Source organism: Manis pentadactyla, chromosome 7 (assembly GCF_030020395.1).
Source record: "Manis pentadactyla isolate mManPen7 chromosome 7, mManPen7.hap1, whole genome shotgun sequence".
In the NCBI taxonomy this organism is placed as follows: domain Eukaryota; kingdom Metazoa; phylum Chordata; class Mammalia; order Pholidota; family Manidae; genus Manis; species Manis pentadactyla.
Genome location: NC_080025.1, coordinates 20,160,031 through 20,183,180, shown reverse-complemented (window position 1 = coordinate 20,183,180; position 23,150 = coordinate 20,160,031). Strand labels below are relative to the sequence as shown.

General features: G+C 34.2%; 1 protein-coding gene across 3 annotated transcripts in view; it reads left to right on the top strand.

Annotated features, from left to right (window-relative positions):
• The window catches only part of PURG (purine rich element binding protein G), a 34,134-nt gene that overhangs the window by 309 nt on the left and 10,675 nt on the right, over positions 1–23,150 (top strand). Inside the window, exons 2-3 of one of the 3 annotated variants that reach the window (XM_036894336.2) lie at positions 94–966; positions 3,176–3,177. In XM_036894336.2, the coding sequence (XP_036750231.2) occupies positions 100–966; positions 3,176–3,177 (869 nt within the window). In that variant the 5' untranslated portion in view covers positions 94–99. Of the gene's footprint in view, positions 1–93; positions 12,013–23,150 lie in introns of those variants that run through there. The other 2 variants (XM_036894335.2, XM_036894334.2) reach the window with 2 other exon arrangements.

Below are 23,150 nucleotides of genomic sequence, written 5' to 3'. Positions count from 1 at the left end.
CGGAGGCGGGGGCAGCGCAGGCCGAGGGGTGTCTGCAATTGTTCTCAACACCCCTCCCCCCCTCCACCCCGTGTGTCTGTTTGTCACTTGCAGCTGAAGATGGAAAGAGCCAGGCGAAGGGGAGGCGGCAGTGGCCGCGGCCGCGGCGGCAAGAATTTAGGGGGCTCTGGCCTAAGCAAGAGTAGGCTCTATCCCCAGGCCCAGCACTCCCACTACCCCCACTACGTGGCTTCAGCCACCCCTAATCAGGCTGGGAGCGCCACAGCCGAAATCCAGGAGCTGGCCTCCAAACGAGTGGACATCCAGAAAAAGAGGTTTTACCTAGACGTGAAGCAGAGCTCCAGGGGCCGGTTCCTCAAGATAGCCGAAGTCTGGATAGGGAGAGGCCGGCAGGACAATATCAGAAAGAGTAAACTGACCCTCTCCCTGTCTGTGGCAGCGGAGCTGAAGGACTGTCTCGGTGACTTCATCGAGCACTACGCCCACCTGGGCCTGAAAGGCCACCGGCAAGAGCATGGCCACGGCAAAGAGCAAGGCTCCAGGCGGAGACCGAAGCACTCGGCATCCTCTCCACCAGTCTCCGTGGGGTCCGAAGAGCACCCTCACAGTGTCCTCAAAACAGACTACATTGAGAGGGACAACAGGAAATATTATCTAGACCTAAAAGAAAACCAACGGGGCCGCTTCCTAAGGATTAGACAAACCGTGATGCGGGGGACAGGCATGATAGGTTATTTTGGCCACAGTTTGGGCCAGGAACAGACTATCGTACTCCCAGCACAAGGAATGATTGAGTTCCGTGATGCCTTGGTTCAGCTCATTGAAGACTATGGAGAAGGGGACATAGAAGAACGAAGGGGTGGAGACGATGATCCACTTGAACTCCCAGAGGGGACTTCTTTCAGAGTGGACAATAAAAGGTTCTACTTTGATGTGGGCTCTAATAAATATGGAATTTTCCTGAAGGTAAGTGAGGTGAGGCCACCTTACCGTAATACTATTACTGTTCCATTCAAAGCTTGGACAAGGTTTGGGGAGAATTTTATCAAGTATGAAGAAGAGATGAGGAAAATTTGCAACAGCCATAAAGAAAAGAGAATGGATGGCAGAAGGGCCAGTGGTGAAGAACAAGAATGCCTCGACTAGAGTGAAATTGAACTCCACCAGGCAAAATTTAAAATCACAAATTGGCTAAAAGTACTGATCCATAATCATTTGAAGAAGTTTTTCCTCTTTTCTGGCCCTTTGTTATTAGTAATACCTCTAATAGTTTATACTTCAAGGAGTCTGATTCTCATATTATACATAGAACACTATAATTCTTAAGAGAATTCCAACCTTACCAGAGCTAAATAGCTTAGTTGCTTCAACTGCTCCAGACTATTGAAGTATGCAAATCAGCACAAAATGTGACATTCTGACCTTCTAAATACCATAACTAAGATTTACATTGCACTATGACATCATCCTAAAAAAAAGATACATATACCTAATATGGAAGTGTGAATTTCTATTTAATAAGTTCCCCAAAAAAGTATTCTATCCCTACTTCATTAAAAGCTGCTAAGCTTACCTGTAGGACAGTTACCACAGAAACAGAAATTGACCTAAAATATAGTATATGTTTATTTATAAAGGTACTAGTAGAAATATATTGTCCACTGGATAACTGAATATTAAACAAGTACTATTAAGGGATCAAATCTTAGAGTTACTATAATATTATATAATTTCAAATTTTGTGGTAACCCTACAGTTTATAGTTGCCATATCAAAGCCATGGGAGAGTTTTAATTGGTTATTCTAAGCTAGTTAGGATCCCATCTTCACCTCTGCTTATTGTACCATATATTGTTACTGACTTTTCAAAGTTTCAGGAATTACTTTTATGTCACTGTTGAGTGGGAGGCTTCAACCTATGGCTTCGCTATGGAAATCTTGTTGTTTTAGCTTTTCATGCTAATTTGAAGGTTGTGAGAGGTTTTTTCCCCAAAATATATTGTGGACTCAAGGTGTTATATTTTATGCTGCTTCTTTAACACTATTTCAGAGGGGTTGGTGCACCAGTTAACTGATATAAAAATATATCTGTAATAATATATCTTAGTAGCACTTTTGCGATCACTACCCTTAAAACCAGTCAACACTTCCAATATAAACCTGGATTTTACAAGTATTTTAATTCCAGAAGAAAAAAAAGTTTTTCTAAAAAAGCATTTAGAACACAAATTTTCAGCCTATGAGAAATATTATTTGAAGATTGGTTACCAACATATTTGAAAGGAAAATTCAGGCATTTTCCAAGGTGCTCTTTATGATACTTAAAAACGTTTACTTTACACAAGACTCACCCACTTACCTGTTTTAAAAATTACTTTCCAGAAAGTGCCACAGCAATTTTTCAACACCTAGGCAATTTTTTAAACAAGTGGATACAGTGTATATGTGTACCAACCCACCCTATATTAACTGACTGAAATTTTATCTGTTGAGCTGCATTTTATTCTGAATGAAATTACTGTCTTTTATTTTGGCTTTATTCACCTCTCACACAAGAAGTCCATACAATCATATTTAAGAGCCAGACACTGATTTCAACCCCCAAATATAGCTCTCATTGATGAGAGCTGGCTGCATGGATTGAGATCAGAATGTAGCTCTTCTATGTCATAAATAATTCAAAATTACTTTTACCCTTTTTTTCCTCCAGAGGTTTGTCCCCAAATACATTTAAGTAAGGTCACTAAGAAAAAATTATGGTATGATTAAGAAAATTAATTTCACTAGCTTATGTTACTTCAAAACAAGCAATCAGTAAGCCAGACATCTATACTGGTGTTGGTTTGCAGATTGTATTTCACATTTCCTCATGTAGTGTGAAGGAATCTCTTTGATTCACTATAATTGTGGACCATCTGGATCACTATGGAACTGAAGGTTAGAAGATAATGTTAGTACTAGAGTTAATAGCACATGGTGGGTGTTGAGACTCTAAAAGTAGCAAGGATCTTTAAACAGTCCTAACTGTAAAATAACTATTGTAGGCTTGATAAAAAGTAGTTTTGGATATATGAAGGAGTGGTGTGCACTTGAATTACTGTACTACTGATTGTTATTGCTGCCCATCATAGTGCCTATTAATAATAATCAACCTGTCAGATTTTACGAACTGGAGCTGTGAGTGTTCCAGTATTTGAGTGTTCCTATCACTATTGCTGTGACTGTATACTCTCTCTTAAAACCTTCCCTTCGAAGATATTTATATCCATCAAGTCTAAATGATTTCTTTTTTAGTTTTTAGTCTGATAAGATTTGAGTGTGTGTGTCTATATGTGTGTGTGTGTGTGTTTATACCTACACATACAATACTATGTCAGACTTAATATCTTTAATTCACTGTATATAAATACTATTAGTTTAATTTCACAGTAATTATTTAAGTAAAAAATTAGTTAAGCAGCCAAATTTTCTACACTGTATGTATACTTCAAAGTTTTTACCATCTCAGAACTACAGATTGGATAAATGCAAATACACTGGCAAATGACTATACTTTAAAATCATTAAGCCTTCTGCCAGTCCTTTTGTTTAATTTTTTTTCATAGTTAATGTATTCATTGAGAAACAAAAGGATATTATGATTTTTTGATAGTTAAAATGCCCAATCATTCATTAGCCATAATCAAATAAGACCCAGTTCAAAACTCTGGTATTAAGACATGTATTGCCACGTATCTTATAAAATAAGCTACTCTCCTTATCTGTGCAATATACATTTTATTTATTGTCATTTATAACATAAGTGGAGCTGCAAGTATACATGGTATTCTTCAAAATAATACGGTCCCTGCCTTGAAGAAATTAAACTCTAGAGGCAACTGGATGTTGGAAGTAAAAAAATAAGCATTAAAGTTAGTAACCAAAATAACTAGTTCACTGTATAATTCTGAAATGCTGATGATGTTTGCACATAATAATCTAAGCATAATGTGGTACAGACTCAAAACTGTAATAATATAAGCTAATAGTATGAAATTTGGAAACGGGTTCCTTATAATGGTTGGCAGTGTGCTCCTAGCAATTAAAGCAGCACTAATCTGTTGCTTATATGCAAAAGATGCAATGTATTATAAAAGTATTAAAGTTCTGCCACATTTTATAATTTTCCTCGTTAAAGCCCCAAACTGCCATGTCCCTTAAACTTGAGTCAAACACAAGCTTATTTGCACTAAAGAGCATGGCCAAAAAATAAATGACAGGGTGGAAAAGCTAGTTAGAACCTCTTTAAATAATTGGTTCTAATGGAAGAATTTCACATTTGTCTATTTGAAAGCTATATGGTCCAGGCAGACAATCTGTCAGTTCACTAATTTAATAATGCACTTTACCTTTTGTATATAGAAGATGTACATTTATGCCACATGACAGGGGTGTGTTTCAATAACTATGTTAGAATCTGTAGGGTGATCTCTTGCATGCATATGTTTGTGTTGGGACTGCTGTACTAACAAGTTTCCATGAATCAGTGTAATGGAGAAGGGTAGAAGATGCTTTTGAAACAAATGCCAATACATTTAACAAAGAATTTTAAGTAGAATTCCTATTTGTATTCCTAAGGCCTAGAATCAGTAAAAACCTTTTCTAGCCCAAATGAGTATTACAGTTGAGACTATATATAATGGAGACTCCCTATAATACCCTGAAAGTTCATTTTGGAAATTTGTGCCCACAAAATTCTTTTAATGGTTCTGTTTCATTGTCGATGAGTGTTTAAATAACTAATGAAAAGACAGTACATGGTACTGTATTAGAATTAAAAGTGTGATTGGCTACTATGATTAAGAAAACATCCAGCCTAAAGAAAGTTTCAGATTAAGGAAATACAACAACATAAAAACAATTGCTGAAACAAACATGATATTATTTCAGAATTTTCAGGAGAACTAACTTTCACCAACCAAAAAGGGTATTGGGGGATTTAGTGTATCCTTCCATCCTAAAAAGTTCCTAAGATGTACATTTGAAAACTGGATAATTGTTGCTTAATAATAGGTTGTATGTACTTTACTACGAAACACTGTGTACTAACAATTTGAGATATGCTATATTTACTGCATTCATTTTCTATCTATGGATAAGAATACATTATATATAGTCATCCTATCTTACTATAATGTATTTATACTGTAATTTTGCAAATATTTTCAGTAAAATAAACATTTATCTGAGCTGCACAATTTGAAGAGGATGAAATTGGAATACACCCTCAGACACTCACTTTTAATAAGCAGCTGCCAATGAAAGCTGATGTATGTACTATCATTCCTTAAGATTTTGTTTCATGGTTTATTTTAACACTTAAAGGAATAGGACTTAATTTGAATTTTTAAGTGGTGTTCTGCATATAATTTTTTCATAAATGTGAGAGTTTTTTCCTGTTTCTTTCCAAATATCTCTCTTTGGAACTATTTGTAAAATCCTATTACAAGCTTTAGATAGGGCTTCGCTTAGTTGCCATACAGTTTGAAGTCTGTCTTTACCACACGAAACATCTTTGGCCGGATGAAATCTAAAGTAAACCATGAAGAGAAGTTAAAATTGATTTCCATGCCAACAGAATAACACAGGTATAATATTTATCACTGCCAAATAAAATTCTTAAAATCTTTCTGAAACTTCTTTAAGGATTTGACTTTCATAGACAAATGGTGGCTTACGGCTAGCCCATCCGAGGAAGACAATCAGGATGTTAGCATACTGTTGAGACAATCCAGTCTACGATGCTGTAGCAGTAAGATATAGGGAAATGTGTTTTTCCCAATTTTATGTCACATGAAAGTTGAGTTTTTAGATTACAGTTATTCTGTTATAAATATACTGAAATTAATGTAAGTGGATCTTAGAAAAACAAGGTATGTTAGTATATTTTCTTGTATAATGTAAAAAAATCTTTTATCTTAATTTGACATGATTTTTTAAATTAAACCTATTTTAATAGTGGGTTTTTAATCAATATTTTTGAATAGGGAAAGTTATATATAGTACAGAATTTAAATGCTACAGATAGGTAGACAGTGCAAAGTAGCAACTAATGTTAAAAATTTTTGTGTATCCTAGAGTTCCTGTGCTTATAAAAAGCGTATGTGTATATACATAAATTCTTTTTAAGCATACAAATGAAAACATGTCATATACACTATCCTGTACCTAGCAGTATCAATTTTTGTTTGTTTTTGTTTATTAAAGTATCATTGATATGCAATCTTATGATGGTTTCAAACACACAACACAGTGGCTCAGCATTCACCCATGTTATCAAGTCCTCACCCCCTCCATTGCGGTCATGTGTATCAACATAGCTGTATAGTCATTAACTGTATTCTCTGTGCTGTAGTATCAATTTTAGGTCTGTCATTTTAAGTGATTTTTTTCCCTTTTACTTAGACACCATACTTGATCTAGTTAACATAGCATTTAATTTTAACTATATTATTACACCAAGGGAACCTCAAGGAACTTTTAATGAATCCCATTGGTGTTTACTTAAAATGCAAATATATGTATAAACTTTAAATGTATAAATATTCAGTATCCCTTCCCTATTCCTCACAACCTTGTCTGCCAATCTTCCCCTTTCTCATTCTCAGAAAATAATTGATCTTTTTCCTCAAGTATTACAGTTTAGGATTGGCAGGATATTAAACTATTTAACTAAGTGTTATTTTAAATTAACTATGTTCTCTAATGAAAAACACCCATATTTAAAAGCTTTAACAAATACCACTGTCAATTTTTACTAATTCTGCTACTATTATTTTATTTTTATCCAAAGACCTTGCCATTATAAGAGCAAATGAGTACTGGAACTATAGTGGAAGGTGATGTTACGACTCTATTGAAATATTTTGATTTATTAACATGAGCTTTTATCTTTATGATGAGAAAGGTACAAAGTTATTGATCAATTATTCATTTCACAACTTTGTCAAATCCTAGGCTAAACAAAGAGCTAATACTAGTCCTGATTGTTTAAAACATTGATTCCCCATTGAAAAACTCAGAGTCTGTCAAGCGTTTTTAGGTCAGGATGGGCTATTATGATGATTTCGGGAGAGTAAAATTTTGGAAGCTACAAAGTTACAAGTACAACAGAAACATCTCCATTCTCTGCTGGAAGAATATAAAACAGTAAATACAATTACTTAAAAATGAAATTAACATAATTTTTTAATAGTTCCCCAAGCCCCTAACCCCCACCAAAGAAATTATAATTCTCTTTTCATTCATATGAAGAGTACATTTAAAGTCATTTCTCTAGTGACAACCAAAAAAAACATCTGAAACATTAAAGTTCCCATACTTGAACCCTGAAGGATACCGTCTAGTTATAAATTAAAGCAACCAGAGTAAATGATTCCAATACTATCAGGAATATATCAAAGAATAATGTAGGTTGAGGAAGAATTTTTTAATATGTAGGTATCTGTTGATTTTATGAAAATGTTAAAAGGCTTAAAATATTGAACATTGGTTTAAACTTTAGAATAATACCTCCGTAATTGATGGTATGATTTTTTGTTTGTAAAATGAGAGAAGTGTTGTTAAAAGATAGGATCCTCTTAAACATGTATTTTTAAAGCATAAAAGAGTTTGCTCCTTTTATTTTAATGATGATCAACTCCTTATTCTTTCCAGAATCTTTAACATTGGTAAAGTTTCCAGGTATTTACTTGTTTAAGCTTAAAATGGTTTATATGTATTGTTCCTTATTTAAAAAGAGGGATTAAAAGAAGGGTAAATTCACCTTTGGTAATGAGTTTTGCTTAAATTTGGGCTAAAAACAAAAATTAATAATTTCCTATCCTTAATCAAGGAGTTGCCCATGTTGGTGCTTTCTAATAAACAATGCTTTCTTAAGTTTACCTTCTTTTAATATCCCCTGTGAGAAATTACTTATTTTTACTGAGGCCAGTGGCATCTACCCGTAAATTAAAATTTACTCATAATGAAATTAGCGCTGTTACAATGCAGTTAATTTAGGATGTGAATTTGAAGAAAATACTCATTTAAATGGAATATACAGTTTCTTCTTTAGTGTTGTTCTAAGGTAGAGTAAGAGATGTTTGTCATCTCATTTCTCCCCCTTGTTCTCTATTCATTGTGTTCATTGTGTTCATTGTTCCCAGGTAATAATCAGGGTAAAGAAAAGGAAAAGTAATGGCTAAGAAAAGTGTTCTTAGTATTTAAAAGTTAGAGTTGCTCAAAGTGTAAGATTGGGGGTGGGAGGGAAATGCTTTCGTTGATTTTTGTCTTTATCAAAATAATAGTATAAATCTGAGTATTTTATTTGATCTGATTAAAGACAATTTTTTTTATCTGAGTCTCCTATATTCAGAAATATTTAGTATTCTCTTTTTCTTAGAGAAAATGGTTCATTAGGGTAATGCTCTTCTTCAGAATTTTATTATTTGTTGTGGATTTGATGAGGTTGTCACCTAGATAAAGCAAAATATAAAAGAAGAAAGGACAAAGGTAGTGGCTAATTATTTTGCTTACCTATAACAAAAGAAATCATTCTAACGGAAATGAGAGAAATAAGTCATTCTCAAAACTAAATCCCTATTTATTTAATATTAAAAGAGCATTTGAAAAAGAATAAGACCTAATTCTGCCAGTGTGTGGTCTGACCCTGAGCAAGTCAGTTAACTTGTGCTGGATGGCTTCCTTAACCTGAAGAATGAACAAGATTGTGCTAGAAACTAAAGTTCCCTCCCACTCTAAACTTTTAAAATTTGTATCAATGGAGTGTGAAAGAAAAAATAGATTGAGAACTCCAAGATTGGGAAGTATGAGTACAAAAGTCTCTCTTTATATTAAAAACAACCATAATAATACAGCAGCCTGTGATGACACCCAAAAGAACATACAAACATGTCAGCTTTATCACATGTATATATCTCTTTAGTCCCACAACATGAAATTTTATTTTAAGACCAAATTGTTAGATCCTAACTATATAACTATCCTATGCTTTAATTTTTTAAAAACATTTTTATTACCTATATGTGGTCTCATTCTTTGAAAGCATCACTTGTTTTCTACACATCCTGTAATCTTTTTACCTACTCCACCTGGCAAAAGAATTTTTTAAATTAACATCCCTTCCTGGAATGTCATTGTTCCTGAAGAAACCATAAAAGTTCATTTCCTAAATAATACACTATAACTATCACTGAGAATCAAGTACTGCCCCAGACCCCTATTTCCTCAGTCCTACTGAATATCCTATGTTACAAATAATGATGTTTAACAAAGAAAATCAGGAAGGACACTGAAGCTCTGTACAGTATGGTTCTACTGTAGAGCACCTGTAAGTACTAGGGTACAAACGTAACACATCAGAGTGTGTGTGTGTCTGTGTTTTAGCCCTGAAAACTTCAGAGGTTGATGACTGAAGGGGAAATGAAAAGCACACAAGGTGTTTTGTCCTAGAAGCATTTCTTCAGGAACACTGTCCTCCAGCATATGCGGTGCCACCAACACTGTCCATAGAGGGGGCCGAAAAGGAGCGACACCATTCTGTCTAGACCTCTCTTTTTGGTGCCTATTTGTTTCATCAAAACCAGTATTTAAGAGTAACTAACCAAAGTGTATTTTGAGATGCATATACCCATGTGTATGTTCTTAATTTCAAAAATATCTTTGCACATGAAGTTCCACTGTAGAAACATTCAATGTAATAAAATGATCTTTTACCTGGCGGTGGATCATGACAGCAATCTGGCTGGTCTCTCCTCAATAGATTGTAGAGTGAATTGGCTGTTGCAGAAAATGTTTCTCTCTTCTCCCTCTCCTCAAAATAGCAGATACATTTTAGGTTCTTGATTGCTGCTGCTTCTGTGTTGTTTGAAATCTAAGTGGGCTGTGAGGGAAGAGTTTGCTTTGGCAGTTCTTTTTTCCCTTGCCCTTTTGCGGAAACCATCCTCAGCTTCCCATTTCAAACATTCCAGGCAACTTTACCAAAAGAGCACACCCTAAGGCCAAAACTGCCCTGCAAAGGAAACAAAAGAACCATACGATAAATGATTTAGGAATGAAGATAAGGATGTGTGTGAGCACCTAGATACAAAACATTCCTCACCATCTGCTAATTTACTTCAGTAGCTGTTGCATTTTATTTCTAGGCTCTTCAGACTAGCAGTGTGATTTATACCGATCATTGTCAGTCTAGAATTTCAACAGGACAAAATATTTTGAAGGTCTGGTTGAGTTTTTTATAAATTGTATCTCTTGCTTTTTAGTCAATTCTTCAAAGAAAGTAAACCATGCTATAATCAGGTGTAAAAACAGAATTATAAAATTCCATCACTCATGACCTTCCTCTGTGTGCCCTCCCTCGCATATACTGTTCCCTGTTGGAAGTGGGTAAGAACACTTAGTTCTTTCACTACCACCATGGCCCCACTCCATCCTGTTTATTTATTCAAATGACATTTGAAACACAATAAGGAAAGACTAAAACTGCTCTTTGAAAATTCAAGTATTTCCCTATGGACTAGTTCTATAGATTCTCAGAAAGGAGGACTACTACTACCCTCAACTCATCTCAACACTCTTACTGCATTTCTATATAACAGTTTAGGATGAATAGAAAAATAGAGAACATTTTCACTTGGGGTGATAGGGACTGAAAGGTTAGTTAATTCCAACTTTTCTCTACACAATGGGTTTCAGAAAATATTTTGACTAGCATGATTGACAGGAAATTTCAGAAATGAACTTAGCCTCTAGTAAAATTGTACCATGACCATTTTTAAATTGAAGGTGGTACTAATAACTATTATTATTAAATACCTACCATAAACTAGGGATTGCTGGGCCCCTTATAAATATTTCTAATCCTCCTAACCCTATTATCATCCCCATTTTAATATAATTTTCCAGAGGTTTAGAAACTGGTTCAGTGTTTCAGAACTAATGCATTTAAACCCAAATTGACTCCAAGCCAAACACTGTTTTCATTCAGTTAGGCCGGACTGCCTTTAAGACTTCCTCTGAAATTTAATCCTCTGACTAAAAAAGCCTACCCCAACCACCACTGGTCTGCCTCAGATTTCTGGGAATTACTTTATCTAAAACTATTCCCTATACATGGGGCTAGTACAAGAAACACTTCTTATGTGAGGATTTATCTAGTTGGTTAAAGTATGGTGCTAATAAATACAACTTGCTTGATCTATAGTATAGTTTACAGGTTGAACCTCTAATCCTGAACAACTATTTCAAATGTCAATCGTTTTTTAAAGGGATCAGATGATGAGAGTATTGATGGATCGGATCATCCCAATTCTTCCTTTAAGGAGCAGAGAGGAGACAAGTTACCATTAACTGTGGGTCTACAGTTTCATTTTCATGAATCAAAATCAACAAATTATATTAAATAGGTTTGAAAATAAGTCATTAATATTAGAATTTTATTGTTTGTGGCAACTTTCTCTGCCATCTTACTCTTCCTACATCACTCCATTAATTTTTATATTTAATTACCAAGTTTCCTCCTCTTTTCCTTAACTCCAGCAGGATAAATTCAAATATTTGAGCTGACTGCCCTATTTACAGATACACATTTTTCTCCATTATTTTAACCAGTGGTTTTCAAACTTGAGTGTGATTAAGAATCACCTAGAGGGTTTGTTAAACCACAGATGGCTGGACCCCACCTCCAGAGAGTTTCGGTTCCGTAGGTCATGGGGGGTCGGGGGTGAGGTTCCAAAAGTTTGTACTTCTAACATGCTCCCAAATGAACCTACAGTGCTGATCTGTGGACCAAACTTTAAGAACCACTGCTCTAGGTTGGTCTGATTTTACCTTAACTACAAAAGACAGTAAAAGAGAAATTTGGTCAAAACAACTATAGCATCTTGGTAGAAAGAAAACTGTACTACTCATTCTGCCTTGAGAGGTTTACAGATCTTAAAACAAGCAACATTTTTTATAAACTGGCTAGAATTTAGGCAATCCTAATTTTATCCTTTCATTTCCTGTTTATCCTTTCATTGCATCTAATAGCTTTTCTTACTTCCCCTTGATTTTTTGACAGCTATATTGAGATAATTCTGATAGGGATTGATAATTATGAATCCCTATCTGCAAAGCTTAGCTTTCAAATTTATGGAAACTGATACAGATTTTTTAAATCATTACATAACTGTGTTATATAAATCTTAGTAAAGGAAAGTGAATAATTTCTATACTCAATAATTACTAATACGAGTTTTAGTGAATATTAAATATTAGGACTTGGAGGGACCTTGGAATTAATTTAGTCCCTCAGTTTTATATTTTGTAATATATGTTATGTAGCTCAAATGGTTCATAATTACTGAAAGAGGCTAAAAGGCTAAAGCTTAAAATGCTGATTATCTCAAGATCTATAAGCGGTAAGAAATATGCTAATTTATTTTAAAAGCATATAATATTTTCACTATCTTCCTGTGTCCTATCTGTGTGGGTAGGATAGAGGAACTGTATATATACTCTAATATGTTTATGGTGCTTTTTACAAATTAATAATTGGACCTATTGACTTAAATTTAGAGATACTTCACCTGCACATTCATTGAGCATATCATTTGAAAATGTAACTAACATGTTTTAAAATAATTTATATTACATTTGCCAACCTGTGGACATGCTATAATAAATGTGTTGATCAAAATTAATAAAACCATATTTTATACATAAATGTATATAATTACTATATATGACTGCACATAATCTAATAGCCGTCATTCTAGTGGATAACATCCTATTAGAAATACTAAATTAATTCATATGTAAGGTATTTGGCAGTTCTGCAAGTTAAGTTCTCTTTTCAACTACTACCCCTTAAATGGTTAGTGCTGCAAAACAATGAATTCCTAATTGTGAAAAAGATTAACTACTGACGTAACAGAGATAGTCACCAACTCAAAACAATCATCACCCATCACCGGCAGTGCAACTTTCTTTAAAATTCTCTATCTTGTTTGTATTATAGCTACAATTTAAATTTTAGATATAAAAAAACTAAGTCTTAGAATTATAATCTGAGTGGGTTTTCAGGCAGAAAAGAGATTTATAGTAGATTGATGGAAGACTTCAGCTCAACATGAGGGCAAACTTTAAGAAGTGGTATTACTTCCCTATTACTGGAATTACTTAGAGATAAGACATGCACTGACTTTAGGATGCATAAAGGGAATTAATAAATCAGAAAAAAAATTGAACTGTTATTACTTTGAAGATTCTTTTGAACACTGAGAAACAGAATTTCTTGGGAATAGTACTTAGAATTTTAGTGTTCAGGTCTTCTGTTAATTTACCAGGTTGGATGAAGAAATGTGGTCTCAAATTTCTAGTAGTATTCTGAATACATATTAAGAAAAAACTTATTTTCTCCTACCCCTTATTATTGCAAAATACCATAAGAAATAGTTTTCATACTTTCATGAGCTTTGCTAATTAAATGAATTAGTTAAGATGGGTTTATGAAAGTAACCTTACAAAATTAAATCTAGCTTTTATAATTTTCATAAGAAAATGTTCACTTTTAATCATTTTCTTCCAGAAACAATTATATGAAAGAATCAATTTAGAATTTATATTGCTATTTCAAAAATACCTCCTATAGGTTTATTTGGAGAGACATGAGTGATAACAGTAATTTGGAAAATAAATTATTGGGTATTATCAAATAAAGTTTTCTTTATAAAAATTCAGATTAAATTCTGAAGTTGAAGCAATAAAATATTTTCATGCTCTGTTTTTTCTTGCACAACTAATTTACCAAGATGGAATGAAACAACATAGTTTGCTAATTTCATCTTACATTTTCTGTATTAGAGAATAAGTTTCCAACTAAGTTGATCATGGCTGTAAATATGTCTGCTTCTCCCCTGTAGAGTCTCAAAGCTTTGTAAAGGGCAAAAGGGTAGGTGGCAATAATTATCTAAGTGCAGGGATCTACTATGAACCAATATTAAACTCAGTTCTCACTTGTAGGTCCACTTGTCAGTTGTCACTTCTTTCAGTCGCCTGTGCTTTCTTGTGATACTGTAACATTTCCAGATTTCAGTGGACAAATAATAATACATTGAGAGGAGAGATCTGAGTAAACTGAAGTGTATGACACCAAAGCCTTTAAACTATGTCTGTATTAAACATTTCCAAATATTTAGCTAAGTAAATTTTACTCTCCACAAATGTTAAGTATGTATGTGTGTTTGTGTGTAAAATTATAGAGAGCCCCATCTTTTACACACACACCTTTCCATGCTCCTGGAGAACTAAAGAAAAATTGGTTTCATTTTGTTTGTTATTAGGATCGACATAGTAGGACTGCCCTAAAGTGCTATGTTGAGAATTTGAAATCTGCATTTAGAGGGAAAGAGAGAAGAGCTTTCATGCCAAATATTAACTATTTGTCATCCGTGCTTTAGAGCTATAAAAGTTTTCATTGTAGCTCTAAAAACTTCACAACTGGCTCTTGCAACACAACCTACCATCTGACTCACCTAGGAATGTATCTCTTCTAATACTTCCAAGAGGTTATTGTTATCCAACATTCCCTCCTTTAAAACTGCAGAGGATCTCCAGTGTGCCTCTGAGGAACTTAAAGAATCATGTCCGTGATGATGTCATCAGGAATACTCTTAAGCATTAAAGAAAAAACTCTGTTTTTGACTCTAATGAGTTCTTACCTCCATCAAAATGACAGCAGTTTCTCCCTTCAAAATTTAGCCCAGACATTCTCAAACATCAGTGTACACAGCATATTAAACACACAGGTTGTGGTCCCTGTCCCCAAAGGTTCTGATTTGGTTGGTCCAGAGTGGGGTTCAGAAATCAGCATCTTTGTCTCTTTCTGATGTAAGTGGTCTGGAGCCCATTCTTTGTCATGGACTTAGACTTGAATCCTTTTTTCTATATCATTTTTCCAGCTGAATTTGTTTAGACTTTAAACTGCCAGCCATGATTTTTTGGTTTTGCTATTAACAAGAAATAACTATGGTTCACATTAAAATAAGACGCTACATACATAAATCCAAGTATTTAAGATTTTGTGTTATCTTGTTGTCTAGCTTTTTGGGCAGTGATCACTAGAATTGCTAGTTTCTCCCCCACCTCCTAAACTCAAATTGAAACTACTTGCCATCTGATCACTGCTTGCATAGTCCCGATGTCACAACCAATCAGAGTCTCTCCAGCCTGAGTCCAGTCCAGAGGTGATTTGTCTTTTGCTTCTCACAAGCTGACCCTCTAAATCTCAAATGACTTCCATCAATTTTTTTTTTAGATAAAACGTGTATTTGATTAGTAGAAAACATAACCTTAGTCAATCTTCTGGTTTTACTCATTTTTTTAAATTGTGGTTTTAAAAAAGCACATAACATTTACCATCTTAACCATTTCTAAGTGTAGTTCATTAGTGTTAAGTGTAGTCCCTCTGTTGTACAAGTTATCTCCAGACGTTTTTCATCTTGCACAACAAACTCAGTGCTCATCAAACAACTCCCCATCCCCTGGCAACCACTATCCTATTTGCTTCTCAACCTTTTTTTAAATAACCAAGATATTTGCTTAACCTTTCTTCCATCAATTATGGGTTTATGGTTATCACCACTTAGCTCTGCAAGTATAATCCTTACACCCCGTGCTGTTATAATTCTCATGTGTAAAAAGATTTATAATTACAAAGCAACTGAGCTTACATTAAGAGATCCTTCTAAGCTTTGGGTGACTGCAAATGAAGGATATTTTATCCTCGAAGCTTTCCACTGACTTGCAGGGATGTTAACCCTTTATTCCCCATGAGACCTAAGGGGTGATAGAGGGATACTTTGGCCTTGTTTGTTGAACATTTGAAATGCGAGTTACCAGGGGAATTCGGCTTAACTCCTGGAATTTCTATAGATTTTTCCTAAGTACATTCTAGGATTGTTTTCTCATTGCTTACGTAGTAGATTGGAAATTTTTCTGGAGTTTGACAGTGTTAATGTTCACTAAATGCTTCCAAAATCTTTACTTAGATCAATACTAAGTATTTCCTAAGTGCCTTTAAGCAACTTTATTAGAAACATAATTTGGGAGAAACTAGGCATAAATAAAAATGCATTTTCTGCAAATGGAGTGTCTCAAATGTTATTTAGGCAGTAACTGGCAGTAAGAAAAACCTCAACCCAAGAAACATTCTTAAAACTCTTTCTCAAAAAGGTTTTCTTCAAAAGATTTCTCTTTCTCTGTTATCAAAATGTTTTCAAGAAATCAATGAAGTTTGACATCCTGAAGGAAATATCCATCTAAATAACCAGAAATGCTATAATTATGAGAATTATGCTTACAATTTTGACACAGAAGAAACATCTACCTTTTCTTGACCTAGATCATCTTAGAACTAACATGAAAACTAGTTGATCGTGATTCTTGAGTAATGATAACTGAATCTTCATTTTATGAATTTAACAACTCATAATATCAATGCATTCTAAAGATTTTTTTTCAGACAAATGCAATTTTATTTAGGACAATTTTGAATGCTTCCATAATTTTTGTAGCACCCAGAATTTTTTTAACAATTTGCAACATATTGCTAATACTTACTTCCAAGAAAAATCTTTAAAATTGAATCTCATTATTCCTTTGATTTCAACTCTAAAATCAGAAATGTGAAAAAATTTTTAGATGTAAAGATTTAGTGTAAGAGTTATGCTCATCTGATTCAGTAACATACTAAGCCTGTACTTTTTTCCTTTGATGTACTCCTGTCAATACTTAAAGGTCTTTCTTTGGTGCTCACCACTATCACCCTAAATCACAGAAATTCATTTAGTGCCCAGCAGTCCTCAGGGTGCACACTACTAGCAACTTCAAACTTAATCTCTCCTCTGTTTACAGTGTCTAACATAAGCTAGGCAATAATATTTTGCCAGAGGGAATTTTTATCAAATACAGTAAACTCCAGCCTGAAAATATCCCAGGTTCTGAGCCTTTTTTTTTTGACATTTGCCTACTTTACCAATTATAATATTAAATTAATATAGAATAAAAAATCCTTTTGATTTACAACAACTAAGGTTAGTTTGCATTATTGTTCTTCAAGCATTAAATTGTACTCCTATTTAAGCGATCCTTAGGATCATTATGCAATTTGGTGTGTTAGTCACCATTTATTGTTTGACTCATTTTTTTTTTGGCCAGTCAATAGCTATTTATTTAGGGCATACTTGTTTCAGTAAGATAAAAGGCTCTCTACAATCTTTCATTTAACCCACATAAGAAAACTCCAAGAAGGACATTCTGTAAGGTAACAAACAGTTGTCCCAGCTAAAGAGAAACGTGGTTAATGTCCCTCAGACAAAGAACACTCAGTTCTTTTCATAAAATAAACTGGATTCGACTCATTTTTTAAAAAGAACCAAATATTACATTTAGTGATGTACCAAGCTGGGATTCAACCGGCACCTCCCGTTAATGTGATATGCTTCTGATGAGACATATTACATAACATCTACATTTCACTGGATGGAATTTTTTTTATATTTTATGTGAAAATTTTAATCAGTTGCAGGTAAGCCCAGAACTTGATTCCTAAATTAGATTTTAATAATTCAATTCTGAATGGCAACTTAGCTTTAATAATTTTGTTACAAAATAACTATAAAAATGAAGGTGAATGTCAAACTACTCACTCTATTTGTGCATAATTAATTAAGCCAAAAAAATTTAGTGTGTATTATTTGCAGTATTCTGTCAAGCTTTCATGGAATTTAAAGAATCCTGAGGTGTCGCCTTTGCCCTCCTGGCATTGGCAGTGTGGTACAGAGGTACAGGTGCTGTGTTATCATTCAGAAGTCCTGGCTCTGTGCCTTCTAGCCAGGCATGAGGCAAGTCATTTAACCTCTGTGGACCCCTTGCTTAGCCACCAGTTGTGGAGATTCAATCACAATAGAAGATCCTTTGAACCTTTCAATTTCCATAGCCCTGGAAATCAGTGAAACTTCTTTTAAAGATTCCTTCGACTTCCTTCCATTGTGGCCTTTTCTCATTTTTCTCCAGATCCTCTTTGTTGCATCTGACATTTAGTGATGACCCTTTCGTTCTTGGCCTCCTTCATATTCACTTTGCTTTAGTGAAGTGTTTCAGGGTACTCTTTCTCCTCCTTTTCTACTAAGTTTAAAAAGCAGAGACTGTTTCTTCCTCTTCTCTGTTCCCCTCTTCTGTGCTGATGTCTTAAGTCATCTCTTCTAACTAAATCACCGTTGTACCTGTTCCTGTTTACCTTTGACATCTTCTGGCTTCAGGATCACAGTACTGAACAGAAATCCAAATGGCAACAAGTGGGAATAAAAGTGATCATTTTAAAACCTGACAAGAAATGCTATGTCATTTTACTTCAAAGACGACTCACAAATTAAGTTACAGTAGAATATGAGACCTTTTGTTTCCTGCACATCCTATATTTCACTTCAGAAATATTCTGTCACCTGCTTCTTAAACAAATAATCCAGTTCTCTTCAAACTCATGGGACGCTGAGTGGCTGCTCTGTCCCAGGCCCTATACTATGGACTAGAGGTACAGTAACTTACAAAAGAAAAATATTCCACTGCCATTAGCTTTAAGGGTGCCATGTCCAAAGTTATTTGATTCAAAACAGCTTGCAGAGCCCAAACTGTCATTTTATTTTCATTCGGCAGATGTTCAATACCTGCCATGTGCCAGGCAGTGTATTGGTAACTATGAAAAGTGTGCTTGAAACTCTTATAAAATACCATGTGTTATTTTTTTCTATTTAACAATTTATCCTTTAACTATGATTAATTATCTACATTCTGTTATAGGGCTCTACATACACTTCACTGGTGCAAATATAGAGAACTACAATGATTCTGTTTTAAACAGTAATTCTGTCTTTCCCATTCCAGGTCTCATTCAATGCCCTAGCATGAAAATAATAATTCCATTTCATCTCATGTGCCTACTGCATTCAAGTGGTTATGCCTTCCTGAGCTTTAGGTTGGAGATGATTGCGAAGCCCCATGCAGGCTTATCATAAAAGACTGCTGTGATTTCTGTGTGTGCTTGGGAAGAGAGGATGAGGGAGGCAAGGATTAGTAACATTCATATCACTATTTGCCCTCCCTGCCCTAGGCTTTGGTAGCTAATTTTATTTCACTCTCAGAGCACATACAACATTTTCACAAACTACTCTTCTCTCCAAATGTCTAGATTTACAAAAATCTATAGTGTTCTCAACTATGAATATTTCACTGATGTCTTAGCCAAATGAATAAGCCTGATTATACTGTGACTGTGTTAGTAAATCAGAAGTTGTAATAATTTTCTGTCAGTACATTGCAATAAAGAACCATTAATGGATGAATCCAATTAGTTACTGATACAAGAGATCCATTTCTCCTTCAAGTTTTTCCATAACAGGACATTAATTTTGAAATATTTTCTAATTATTTTAAATATAAAAAGAATATGGAATTTTATATCACAGTTTACATATAATTGGATGTATTTTTCAAATTCTTTTACATAATGTATCTCATTTCATACTGGTGAAAAAATATATATACATATGACATCCTCTTTATCCAGTCAAGAGATTTACCTAAGTCTTCTCTTGGCTATTGTAAATAATGTGCAGTGGAATAGGGGTACACATACCTTTTCAAATTCCTGTTTTTGTTTTCTTTGAATATCCAGAAGTGGGATTACTGGGATGTATGGTAGTTCTATTTTTAATATTTTGGGGAATCATACTATTCTCCACAGTGGCTGCACTCAGTTTACATTCTCACCAAGAGTGCACAAAGGTTTCTTTTTCTCCACATCCTCGCCACCACTTATTTCTAGTCTTGTTGATATTAGCCATTCTGACAAATATGAGGCAAGATCTCATTGTGGTGTTGATTTGCATTTCCCTGATGATTGGTGATGTTGAGTATCTTTTCGTGTGTCTATTGGCCATCTGTATGCCTTCTCTGAAAAAATGTCTATTCAGATCCTTTGCCCATTTTTTAATCATGTTGTATTTTGTTGTTTGCTATCAACCCCTTATCAGATATATACTTTGCATGTATCTTCTCCCATTCAGTAGGTTGCCTTTTCATTTTGTTGATGGTGTCCTTTACTGTGCAAAAGCTTTTTCGTTTGATGTAGTATGAATTGTTTATTTTTGCTTTTGTTGTCCTTGTCTGACAATACAAATCCAAAAACATATTGCTTAGACTGATGTCAAAGAGCTTACTGCCTATGTTTTCTTCTAGGAGTTTCATGGTTTCAGGTCTTATATTTAAGTATTTAATCCATTTTTAATTTATGTTTGTATATGGCATAAGAAAGTGGTACAGTTTCATTCTTTTGCACTTACTGAAGAAACTTCTTTTCTCCATTATATATTCTTGCCCTTTTTGTCATAGATTGACAGTGTAAGCATGCATTTATTTCTGAGCTCCATTTTTGCTCCATTGGTCTCTGTGTCTGTTCTTGTACCAGTATCATACTTTTTTTATTGCTATAGATTTGTAGTATAGTTTGAAATCAGGGAGCATGATACCACCAGCTTTGTTCTTTCTCAAGATTACTTTGGCTATTTAGTGTATTTGTGGTTTCATACAAATTTTAGGATTATTTGTTCCAGTTCTGTGAACTAAGCACACATTTTCATAGCTAATTTAAATAGGTTTTTGAAATGCATTCTAGGTATTTTCCTGTTTCCATCACATCTTTAGGCTCAATTCTGCACTCAATGACTGTTGGTTTTGGCCCTTGCAGAAGGCATATCATTATACTGGTTCTCAAAATATACAGACCACTTGCCTAGACTGCAGCCTCTTGCCTCTAATTATTGAGTGTTTGACCCTCTCTATTCTTTATTCTTACTACCTGAGCCTCCCACCTTATCTTGACTCTAATGACTAGAATATAGATCCTGTCTGTCTGCTGTCACAAGTCTTGTCATGGCACCTGCATTGCAGTGTAGCCTTCAAAAAATGCTATTTAGAAAATTTAAGAGATAAAACTACTGCATTTGCACAGTAATTTTAGTTAATAATTAAAAATCAACTAGAGGATTTTTTCCTACTATCCTATGAACAAAAGATATATGACCACATAATAAGATGGAAACAGGCTTTTTTCAAAAACTTGTTTAAAAGGGATGTTCCAAGTTTTTATCAAATTAACTCAAGAACTCGCATCTCATTTACATCATTACACCATGATTATAGTTGTTAACAATGAAGATTCTAGGGCACCGAAGTATTCCCATTCATACACAGAATTTAATCATGCTCACTATATTGGATTTATTCTCTATTCAGTAGGATTCCATTTCAATGGGATTAAAAACACTGTGGTTATGCTTTGTTGACTAGGAAATGCCATTAAATAAATGACCTTGCCCCTGGCATTCCCAGTTAGCCATGGTTTTGCAACATCAGTGAGAAATTAGCAAGATGAATTCCAAATTCTTACATGCAGATTGAATTTCTGTGGCCCTAAGAGTTTCGTATCGGCTCAGTCTGCACAAATTAACCCGTAGTTTTATTAAAAAGATCAATTTATCTAGGATTATCAAGAAGTTCCACATGGGCTTTTTGCTGTGAGAAGAATAAAACAATAATAATTTTAATCCATTTTTTCCTCCACCTTAAGCAATAGCAGTCATTTCAGCTGTATTTTTAGTTGCTGAGTTACTCCAGTTATCAAGCAGTCTCAGTGACCTTAGTACAGAATAGTAAAGAGCACAGACTTCATGTCAACCAAAGTTGGATCTGGGTTCAGTTCCAAATACTGGTCCCTCACTATATGTAATTTTGGGCAAATTATATAACTTTATAGGATTATTGTAAGAATTCATTCAGTCATTCATTGTATACTTATCAGTGACTCACTATGTGCCAGGCAATCATCTAGATCCAGGGACAGCATCAACATCAAAATGGATTAAGGTCCTTTAAACTCACAGAACCTACGTCAACTAGAATTCCCTTAAAGAAAATTAAATGTCTTAAGATACATGAAGCTCTGAGTAAAATTTCTGTCATATAATAAACATTTAATAAATACTAATCACATCATTATTAATTCTTCCCAACCCAGAGAATGGATGGTTCCCCAGAAAGTATAAAAAAATTATACGAAGTTGATAGGAGCTTCCTTTGCCACTGAAACTCTCAGGTATGGCAGTGACAGGGGGGTTGAGCTAGTTATAATCTCTTGAAGCTATTTACAGACAAAATATAAAAGTGCACAACTGTGTAGACAGGCATATCTTAGGAAACAAAAAACACTAACTTGTAAACAATGTCCTTTAATGTCATTAGTTGAGTTTTTAAAAGAAGAATTTTATAACTAAAAGTCTATGCTATCATATATAAATTTGTAGTTTTATACACATCGTGTCAATTTATATTTGTGTGATTTTTATGTCAACAAGGCAGTAACAGCAATAATGACATGTGGCTTAGGGGCTTCAGAGCATTGCTTTTCTTTTTTTTTTTTTACTAATTATGTATGTGGCTATGCTTTTCTTTTTCAATAATATTGAATTTTTAATGTTCAGTAAGAAGCCACTGTGTAAGAAATGGCAATTTGAGGGAAATGAAAACATTCATTCATTTATTCAACAAATACTGAGTCCCTCCCAAAGGCCAGGCATTGTGCTAGGGAAATTGCTTACTTATTTTTTCATTTTCCCCCTCTAATCTCAGGTGGAGATGATGATAAGTAGTAAAATGAGGTATTTTAGATATTTTCATATGACATGTGGATTTAAGACAATATAAACCTTTGGTGGGCTTGAATTGGAATTACACAAAAATAAACTGGAGAAATAATTATCTGGCTTTCAATTAACAGCTTTAATTTTGCCCATGAACTGCTGGCATCATTTGTAGATAAATTCTATTCAGCATATTACTATTATTTTCTCAGCACCGATAGAATCTTTTCACTTATTTATTTTAGAATTGTCATACACAATAACGTTATTTGTGTAGGAAACTGGGAATTCATTGTATATTTTGACTGTAACCTCTTTAAAGCTGATGAACACACAGCCCCTTAGATTTGAAGTGGTGAGGTAATCATTATAAAT